Here is an 11,045-nt window from a genome sequence, read left to right as displayed (position 1 = left end):
TATTATTTACAATTTATAAGTACAAAAATATCTACATTTACAAGAGCAGCTACCCAGTTATAAATTTAACTATAAATTAAATTAAGCAACATTGACCTGAGCTGGATTACAATTGTAGTATGAGTTTACTCTTGGCCAGAATTGAATCTCGTTTGCTTCTAATGTAGTAAATCGATCAAACTATTTACATAATTTATATCTTAGAAAATTAAATTCAAAAATGCATGGAATGCAAAGATAGATTATCAATTTCGTTAGAATCAGCTCGACTTTCTTCAATTTCCTGCACTCTTAAACTGCTTTCCTGGACTACTAGAGTAGAAAGCGCACCAAGTAACTCCTCACACCTATTTGATAAGATTGAACTCTATTAATAAAGGTATTATATATGTATGTACTGTAAATTCGTAATTATACGACACAATTATTCAGAATATTACAGATAAGTTACCTATGCAACTCTTTGCCTTCGACAGTTGCTTTATCAGCTAAACCACACATTGACTGGGAAACTGCTGTTACCTGCATTCGATAAGGAAAAAATTGATTTAACGAGTTACTTTGACTATAAAAAAATTAATTCTCTAGCTAATAGTATATGTCGTTAGTGATTTTACACATACATTTTCTTGATTATGTCGGGTAATACTTATAATTTCTCCCAATAATTCTTCACTTTCTCCTAACGCACTTATTACTTCATCTGAAAGTAGTAACGTAATTGCTCTGATCAGAATTGCTATTATGCTTTACCAGTATCAAATGACTCAGGCAATCACTACCATGATCGTCCATGTATAGTATGCCTTTTGTACGTAAAACATGGCTGACAGCATCTAGGCCTTTCGCAAGATTGCTATAATCCGACTTAACTCTCGGTAATAGATCTCCAATAACTTGAAGTTCAGATTTCTGTGAAGTACGTAATAAACGTCTTATAAGTAACACAAATCCTTTATTCGACTATTACTTTCGCGTTACTTTCGTATGTTACAACGTCCACCTTTACATCACATTAATACCTGCATGTCTAGGACATCATCTAGTAGAGACGTATGCTTGGCTAGTTGAAGTTCTAACTTTAATTGAGTCAGTTTCCTATTTTGCTGATGAAGATACTTCCACATGGAAAAAATTTGGTTCTATAGAGAAAAAAGATAAATAATGTTGTTAAAAATATATGTGCGCCTTGTATATGTTCAATGGTGTAGTAAATCATAGCTAAGAAAGTTCTGAATTATGAATCTTACCATGGCTTCTTTTTCTTGGGTATTGACTGTGTGCTTCAGCTATACACATAGAGCTCAGTGTTAAAGTTATAATACAAAACCCTATCAATAACACGGAACACGCATGGCATAATACACAAAAAATGAAAATTACCTTTTGATAGGCAAATACCCACTGCATCAAACGAGCGTAAACTAAGTCCAGTTCAGATTGTGTCACTTCAATAGATCCTTTCTTCTATTAATCAACACGATAGGAAAAAAGTACGCACACTTTTTAATTATCAAGGCGAGCATAACAGAGTCTGGCTTGCAAGATTACCTTTTCCATTTGTATTCTCGTTTCCGCTATAAAGCAAACGTAAATAGTTATTAACCAGACAAACGTAAATTTATGGAATGCGGCAGATATAAAGTTATTACCTTTGTTGTCAACTGTGGTATTAGCTGTTTCCTTTTTATCCGTAGGCAAGACCTTTATGGGTGGTTTTCGCTTACTGGCAGAAGCAATTGGAGTTTTTGTATTGCGGCTCCTCCTAATACTGAAGTCTTGCGGTGTTCTGACAGTTCGCAGTTTACTGGCCTGTTGTCGATCGCTAGGGGTAGAAGCCATGACATCTGGAATAAAAAATTGATACGAGGATAACATTTATATGGGAATTCTGAACACTTTAATTGACATGAGTATGTACCTTGCTTCTTTCCTAGTCGCGAAAAAGATTTTGCTGTAATACCGGTATTTGAAGTTTTTGGAGTAGTCCTAGTAGCATGTAGATCATGGCGACCAATCATAGGTCCCTTTTCAGCTTTCGAATGAGATTTACCAACCTAGAGTAAAGTTACTTTAATAATTAAGACAGAATGGTGAAGGACACCAACTAAAGTGAATAATTTACCGTAGTTGTTTTTGTTCTATTCGTAGATATTCCGCTCAGATAACGGGAAGCAACATATCGGGCTATTTTGTTAATATAACAGTATGAGAGCAAACAATTGAAGTACGGTATTATTAAAAGTTAAAGTTATTACAAGGAAAATAGTTTAATTACGTTTAGGTTTGGTATTCTTTTTCACGGATTTGCTGAGGATAGAGAAAAAATTAAATTAATTTGGCCGATCTAACTTACAGACTATGTCACCACTTCAACTGCAGTATTAATTACCACTTGCACAATGTTTACGAAAATTTGCAGATATGTAGAGTAACATCTTTTAATTAATTGTGATTATATTAACGAACCGAATAACATCTTGATCAGAGTCGAGATCTTTATTCGTTACTAATTGAGTTACATCTAAAAAAATAAGAATAGCTATCACAGGTTTGTTTTTGTACTAATGCAGAGAATTTAAAGCTATAAATTCAATTTACAAATGACAATCAAAGTTCTCGTACCTTGAGCTTCAATATCGTTAATCTTTACTTTTGTATTATCAACGCTACTGGCAGATTCCAATGCTAATACGTTATCTACCACTTCTTCGTGTTTCCTTTCTTCTTCAGCAATTCTGTCAAAGGTTATTACACCATTTATAGGTGATCATCTATTTAATGCACTACATCAAGATGCAATTTATGCTATAGTACCTGTCAGCGATTTTAATTCGTACACGAGGAACAGCAGTAACGTGAACACTATCGTCTTTATTAGAATTTTTTTCAGAAGGAGAATGGCAGACAACCTTAGCAGCTGATTTCGCTACGGTAGTTACAACGGCAACTTCCGTTGCCTGTGGATCGGCAGTACGACCAAGGGCATCAACAATTAGAACAGGAGAGTTGCCAACTTTAGGCGTTGGAGAATTTGCCTGATTGAAAGTCAATCAAGTGTTTATTAAGATGCAGCATCCAACTACGAGTTGATAATATTAAGCTAATATACGATAAATATGGCCATGCCACAATTAAATGAAGTACCATTAACGATGACAATGCAGCTCTTGTTTGCTTAGAAAAATTGGCATCATCGCTACTGGTATCGCGATATCTTTCATCATTTGCATTTTGATTTGCCATTATGTTACTCTGTATATTTGATCTCATTGCATCTTTAGATAGTGCTGTTCCTTCAATGACAGTAAGGTCCTTTGGATCTTGTTGACTTTCTTCTTCATCAGAAAAAAGGGAGACATCGTCTTGATAATTATCATTTCCCTTTACTATCGGTTGAACGCTAAGTAATTCATAAAGAAACGCGAAGAAAATTGGTAAACTATGCGTGTAAGCCAAGTGATATTAGAAGTCTATATTTATCTAATTAAGTTTGTTATGAGTTAATAACAAGTTCGAATTATTAAAAATTGTATGAGGTCAACAGTACATTGTCGTTGTTCATATGTACTGTACACTATGAACAAGCATGAGAATGGTATGTAGCATGATATATGAATAATTGCTGTAGTGCATGCTCATAACTTTTAAGATTGTATATGAGCTTTTAAATTGTTAATTATTACAGCAATATCAAATCCTTGTTATTTAGATTTATATATCGACAGTACTCTACGCTGACCTTTATTACATTAAGATAAGAATCACTATTACGGCCAGTTATACGAAATGACTGACATTGTATGATAGTATTTAAGATAGCACTAATTACTAAAATTACATTCCAATATAGCGGAAGATAGCCAGGCCTATCAAATTATGTTGGAAATTATTTTATCTATTGAATAAGTCTTACCTAGCATATATAATAGTTAATAGGATTGTGATGATCTATACTGTACAAATTATAATCCTATCCCAGAGCTTGAATGACATCTGATTAGTAAGCTAGTTTGCAACTAACAAACCACTACATATCGTTTAAGACAAATGTATGATCGTGGCACCATATACTGTACGTATACTACATTTGATGAAATCGCATACGTGAATGTGATCAAAGTATCAAACTAGTCAACAATTAATAAACTGCTACATGACCTTTAATATTATCCATAATCATGGCACTTTATATACTACGTATGATCGAATCGTCATAGCGATCAGACTATGAAGACAATCTACAACTAATAAACTACTATATGATATCTATGATCTCATGATAAATGCATAATTACTACATTGATTGCATATAGTCCATGCGATCAAATCGCAATATGTGAATGCCATCAGACTATTTGGCTAGTCCATAATTAACAAGCTACAGCATGACATTCAAGCTTAATGGCACTACCTATACGATGTAAGATCAAATCGCAATACGTAAATATTTGTCAATATCATTAGACTAGTAGACTAGTCTACAACTAAAAAACTACCAGAAGGCATTGAAGTTTAATGTATAATTTACAGTTAACACAGTACTAAATCGCAATATTTGAGCGTCATCAGGCTACTAAGCTAATCTACGACTAACAAACTACTACCTTACAATGATAATCCTAATCAGCTGCTTCTTTATAATCGGTTATAGAATAAATTCTACGTCTAAAAGTGAACTTCAGTGATAGACACAAATTAAGCCTAGTGTCCATTATCTGCAAGGGTGTCGTTCTACATTATTATTACTTTGCATCCACTTTAAAGTCATTGTGGCCATCCACTACATAGAACATCATCCATTCAATAACTATTAAATCACTGCATAAGTTACCTCGTATTAACAGATTGAAATAAGGACCGCTTCGTCTCCGTTTTATTCTGATCTTCTGGGAAAGCATTGTCGCCATTACTGTATACGTGTAAATCAACAACATAATCGATCATGAAAATGGATGATGATAGTAATTGTCTAATTTATCGAGCTACAAGTATGGAAAAGACTGAGTATATAATACAATTTTGGTTGTATTAGAGTCAATAATAAGTTATAACGTGGTCAATCGTTTAGTAATAATTATGATTAATCGATAGCTGTAAGTAATCTAGTCGTTGTTGTATACACTCGTATACAGTCCATTCCAACCTGATCTGAGCGATCAAATAGCCTTGGCTTAACGTTTTCCTATACATTGAAATTGAAATAAAAAGAAAAAAATTCTCTTTTAACCAAAGGGATCAATGAATCCATGATATTACTGCAGTCTTCATGCGTTACCTTGTTGGGCTGCTGGGTATATGCTGATGTAGAACAGCAGGGCGATATAATTGTTTCTTCCGAGCTTGATCAGCCATTTTTTCTCATGGCAACAGCGATTCGAACTTTGGCGGGTGAGTCATACTGCGAGTGTAACTGTCTACAGTATGAGAGCAGTCTATTACAGTGTACAGTGCAATGTGGTACAGTACTTTACTGTGCTGTACTGTACAGTACTGTACATTGTGACTACTGTCTCCACAAAAATAATGTCACCCATCGTGATTCACTTGCTAGTGACAGTACTGCTCTGGCTATGGTAATCATGACATAAGTTTTGCAAGCGATTCTTAATGGCTCATCCATACACAGTAACAATGATACTAGGGCAGAGAGACTAATTTGCGAAAAACTGCACGATTCTTATCCCGGGGACATGGAGTTCTAGAAATTACTACAGTAGTAATCTATAGTAGTCAATGTCTACGACAAAGGGGATTACTAAAAGAAAGACTGAGACTTTCCTTCTTCTTAGTAGTTCTCATACACGATATACGAACGTAAAACGATGACTGAGTGAATGTATCGTATACTGGTACTGTGAGTTGCGTACGAAATGATGTCACTATGACCTGGCATGAGTTGTATGTATGTCACTAGGAATCAATCGCCGTAGGTGACATATATTTTGCATGTTTAAAGCGTTTAGGATTTGCCAGGCCAACTGATTAGATGCACTTTTCAATCGATGCGCATGATCAGTAATTTCAATCTTGTCGCCATGCCAACTGACTTGTCAACCATCGAATGCTTTCATGGCATAAATAGACTGCACAAAACACATCGACGACATGTAATATACTTACTTAAACACGTAATCGCATTAAATAGAATGACATAGAAAAATCACTCGACAACAAAATTATGTAAGAAATGGATGTTGACACTTCTATAGCGTAGCTTATGCAATTTATTCAATATGACTTGACTAGAACTTTATTCGTCAAGAGGCTAAACGACTAACATTTTGGGAAGCAAATCCATCTATATATCGAGATATAAATCCATCTGCAAGTATAATCTGATTGCAGCTCAATTTTATTGGTATAGCCAATATCAAGTATTAAACTATCATCTCAATTTAGAGGGAAAGGCAATTTGTAATGGTCACCTTGTGATTATTATTGGGTATATCCAAGTCCAAAGTGATCATCTTGAACAGGATTCAATCAAAATAAATTAAACTATTATAGTAGCCAAGCGATGGATAATAAAATTCGAATTATATTGGGCGCTCTTAATCAAGAAAACGATAAAGTACTCTTAAATGAAGTCTACCAATTGCTGAAATATGGTGTCGAAGTGCGCGATGACTCTGTGGACGCTATCCAAGCAAGTTGGTATGTCTTAACTGCGGAAGTCGCTTTCGAGGTCAGTAACAGATTATATCGTCTTTGCTTAAACGAAATACCTCTAGCCTTTTAAAATGATGGATTAAAGTACGTAATTTATCTATAGAATAATCAGCTATATAGATGATTATTTCTGTCGAGATTAAATTGTAAAATTTTCATGTTGAATTGATACTATTAATCAGAGAGTTGCAAACTATGTCAATAATGGACTACTATAAAAAGTAATTCAATCACTCGTGAAGGGCAATTATTTCGTCATGTAAATAGCTGTAGTACGAGATATCAATATATAGTCTCATGATTAATTAATTCGTATAGTGGTTGTGCACTTACGCAAAAAAAGGTGACTACATGCAACTTGATGTATAATTTTATGAACTTAAGTTTTAACAACGATGAAGTAAGTAATTCACGCCTGAGTAGCAGCCAACTACGAAGCTATACAATAAATACACGTTTTCTATCCATTGTACGTAAACAGGTATTACTCTCTATAATACCTTATTAGGCTACAGTGCTGCATCTTCATAAAACTGAACTACTATATTCCAATGTAGTATTATACACCATAATGGATGATATGAGATACTGTATATGTCCTAATTACTTCTACTTGCATATACGCGTATACCTATATCGTAATTAGTGACACATAACATTACATATATACATTATTATCGATCGTTATTCATTATATCGACAAGACACTAGCATTAGAAACTGTATAATAACCGATTTAAGTGGATACTAAGGATGCAAGGCTTGCAAACTAGTCTAGTAAATGCTATAAAGAAGATTTAATCACTAAGTGATAAACGATTAATTTGCCATATAAGGGATTGAAGTACAGAAAATTATAGTATTTACATCATGACCAATTCGCATGATAATTTCTATTTTGCATTAAGTCATAACAGCTTTCTTCAACTGCTTATACTAGAGAGGCTATCGAGCGTTAGCCAAGGACTGCTTGGAAATGTTCTTCAGGAAATCTCCACCCGAAGACCAATTTCTTGGAAGGGGATATTTATGCCAAGCTCAGCTTAATGCGCCAGTATCCAAGAAAGACACTGTAAACACTAATTTAGTAAATCTTTTTATTTCTGATTTTAACTCAACTGTCTATTTACGTTCGCTATATATATTAAATTGCTGATCTTCTACAGATAATAATACGAAATTTTTATTCTCTTAAAGGAAAATTTGGAAGTTGCAGTATCGTATATTACTAGGGCAATCAATTTTGCTAGAAAGACTACTAGGTCAATATTATTCTATTGCGTCAACATTTCTATATTGTCCTTTTATTCTAATTATTATTTATCGCTTTTTAAAATATTCTTTTAGGTATCATTTTCTGGTTTATAACGCTTCAGTTATTTATTGGAAGTTTTGTCGGCCATTTTTAACAGCTGGCCACAGACACCATTTATCAAAATCTCTACATAACATAGTCAAAGCTTTAGATGATATAGATGATAAAGATTACGAATGGAGAACTAAACTTCTGATGTAAGATCTACAACACCATAAAGTCATCAACAGCTAATAGTACAAAATATCTATATCCAGAAAAAGAAATTAAAAACTCTACGTCTTTCTTATAAAACAGTGCTTTAATTGAATGCCACATTGATGCTGGAAGAAGAGAAGATGCGATCAATGTTGCTCAAGTTGCTGCTAGTTTCACGAAATCGCATATTCCGGATACATTTAAGGATATTTTCGAGTTACAGGTTATTTTTGCATATACAGCACATGCTTAAGAATTATCAACTTTAATGTCATTTAAACACACTCATAACCATTTCGCGCATAAAACATTATAATTCTGTACATACGGGTATATATCCTGTATAACCTAAATTTTTAAACTCTCATGTAATAATATTCGACTCAATCTTACATCGCCGCCTTATTTTATTCTAAATTGGATTTTACAGATTGTGCACAGATTGGCTGATCCTCAAAAATTAGTAAAAGATGCAAAACTCGCTATAAATTTAAATATACTATATCGTATGAAGAGATTAAGACTGTGAGTAAAATGAGATATTAACTATTATTCCACCTCATTCAAAAGTTATTTGATACAGCGTTAATAATAACTCTTAAAAGCAAGTAAATAGTATCGTTTCTGCAAACACTTTCGTAAGTAATCAAATAATTGATTTTAATAAACAGCACATTTGAAGGTAAAGAAGTACCACAAGCAGGGAAGACACCGGTGGAACAAGTTGATATTGATTTAGGCAGATTAATAAAGCGAATCTTACGCGAAGAAGACAGTAGTGCACCAAGTGGGCGAAAGAGTGTAACCCCTGGAGGTTCACTGACCCAAGAAGAACAGTAAGATTTATTGAAATGTTCTTCTATCGTTAAAAAATTATTCTATCCCTAAAATTCATACAATATTCGCACGATACTCGCATCCAACCAAATTTTAAAATTTTTATCTTGATTATATCTTCACTCCTAGAATCAAATTTCTGCTAGAACTTGCAGTAGAACAGAAGAGTAGAATAGTACAGACACTATTGCTGTTATCGATCGATAAAGATTATGGCTTAAATGGTGGGATGAGTTTGAAGAGCGAACGTACGGAAATCCTGAAAACATTAATAAATAACAGTGGTTTAAATATAACGCAAGAAGACATTATATTTCTGAAACCAGATGAAAATGGTATGAAATATATAGCAGATAAATTACACATACAACTCCGGGCACATGAAGTAGAACTGGCTATGACAATAGACAACATGAAACCGCAATGTGATGATTGTACGCTAGTTAGTTATGGTATGGTTGCGTTACCTAAATTTAGTAGTATGCCGTATTTCTTTACATCTAATGTCCGTGATCTACATCAATATTCCTCTGAACAATTTCCGTTCATTAGTAAAGATCTTATAACATCAGATAAATGCTTTATGTGTTTGCAATTGGCTGATGTGTTACATCAACAATACTCGTTTTCTATCCCAGATAATCTATCTACGTTCACAATTGTTAGTGGTGATTATAACATCATAGACGTACGCAACGTCTTGCCTATATGTAAGCATGCATATGAAACAACCATTGCACGACATGATGTCATTGACAACAACTTTTATTGGAACATATATAAGAACATGTAATACGTTACAGTTTTTTAATAAACGAAAGTATACGGTCATTGTCTCTTTGATGTTTCGACTTACCAAATACGCTTAACCAGCGTAATAATTTGGTTTGATGCAATTCTCGATCGAACCGATTCTGAAATCGTGATAGAATACTAGACATTATAGTTTTTAAATCATAAGTTGTACTAGTCTGCAAGGTTTCTAAACCAGCTTCAGCGTCCTGTACAATAGTTCTAGCAGAATCCATCGATTCATATGTTAATATGATATTATAATGATCAAGTAGTTCTTGTATTTCTTTCTTCTTTTTCTTTTCTCGTTTATATTTAAGTACGTCCTTTTTACTTTTAGTGGCGGTCTTGAATGCTCGTATATTCGCATGAAAAGCCTGAATTTGCATATAACCCATATATATATCATTGGATGTATATGAATCAAATTCTTTGATGCGTAATTCTTTATATGGGTATGTTGTTAGGTGTCTATGGTTCGGCTCGTGTATGTCCATGATCGGTTCTCTAACAACACCACCATCGTCGTGTTGTTCTGTTTGTTCCACTGTCTCTGTGTATGTAACATGTGTATATACGTCAGATGTGTTTCTTGGTTAAAGTAATTACAAGGAAAATAGTTTAATTACGTTTAGGTTTGGTATTCTTTTTCACGGATTTGCTGAGGATAGAGAAAAAATTAAATTAATTTGGCCGATCTAACTTACAGACTATGTCACCACTTCAACTGCAGTATTAATTACCACTTGCACAATGTTTACGAAAATTTGCAGATATGTAGAGTAACATCTTTTAATTAATTGTGATTATATTAACGAACCGAATAACATCTTGATCAGAGTCGAGATCTTTATTCGTTACTAATTGAGTTACATCTAAAAAAATAAGAATAGCTATCACAGGTTTGTTTTTGTACTAATGCAGAGAATTTAAAGCTATAAATTCAATTTACAAATGACAATCAAAGTTCTCGTACCTTGAGCTTCAATATCGTTAATCTTTACTTTTGTATTATCAACGCTACTGGCAGATTCCAATGCTAATACGTTATCTACCACTTCTTCGTGTTTCCTTTCTTCTTCAGCAATTCTGTCAAAGGTTATTACACCATTTACAGGTGATCATCTATTTAATGCACTACATCAAGATGCAATTTATGCTATAGTACCTGTCAGCGATTTTAATTCGTACACGAGGAACAGCAGTAACGCGAACACTGTCGTCTTTATTA

The 11,045-nt window shown here is 33.7% G+C and overlaps 3 protein-coding genes across 3 annotated transcripts in view; 2 read left to right on the top strand and 1 right to left on the bottom strand.

The window, feature by feature from the left end:
* Positions 1-214: 214 nt before the first annotated feature.
* On the bottom strand, positions 215-5,355 carry TRIADDRAFT_60793 (uncharacterized protein; the record flags this gene model as incomplete). The annotated part of the gene is made up of 17 exons (XM_002116691.1): positions 215-347; positions 452-522; positions 624-703; positions 783-912; positions 1,023-1,142; positions 1,251-1,289; positions 1,384-1,467; positions 1,552-1,577; positions 1,653-1,847; positions 1,922-2,057; positions 2,126-2,187; positions 2,626-2,738; positions 2,818-3,038; positions 3,148-3,403; positions 4,835-4,912; positions 5,147-5,185; positions 5,279-5,355. 17 exons carry the CDS (start codon positions 5,353-5,355, stop codon positions 215-217), a joined length of 1,860 nt encoding a protein of 619 aa, XP_002116727.1.
* A 1,165-nt stretch (positions 5,356-6,520) lies between these two features.
* Positions 6,521-9,815, top strand: TRIADDRAFT_60792 (uncharacterized protein; the record flags this gene model as incomplete). Its single annotated transcript, XM_002116759.1, has 8 exons — positions 6,521-6,688; positions 7,613-7,744; positions 7,870-7,934; positions 8,020-8,184; positions 8,285-8,408; positions 8,616-8,710; positions 8,857-9,021; positions 9,152-9,815. The coding sequence occupies 8 exons, from the start codon at positions 6,521-6,523 to the stop codon at positions 9,813-9,815; spliced, it is 1,578 nt and encodes a 525-aa protein (XP_002116795.1).
* A 434-nt stretch (positions 9,816-10,249) lies between these two features.
* The window catches only part of TRIADDRAFT_60791 (uncharacterized protein), a gene marked incomplete at both ends in the record, with an annotated part of 8,356 nt that continues 7,560 nt past the window's right edge, over positions 10,250-11,045 (top strand). Inside the window, one exon of the mRNA XM_002116758.1 lies at positions 10,250-10,269. Coding sequence (XP_002116794.1) covers positions 10,250-10,269 — 20 coding nt within the window. The remainder of the gene's footprint in view (positions 10,270-11,045) is intronic.

Source organism: Trichoplax adhaerens, genomic scaffold (assembly GCF_000150275.1).
Source record: "Trichoplax adhaerens TRIADscaffold_17 genomic scaffold, whole genome shotgun sequence".
Lineage (NCBI taxonomy): Eukaryota > Metazoa > Placozoa > Uniplacotomia > Trichoplacea > Trichoplacidae > Trichoplax > Trichoplax adhaerens.
The sequence above is the reverse complement of the archived record's forward strand: the minus strand, read 5'-3'. Positions and strand labels throughout refer to the sequence as shown.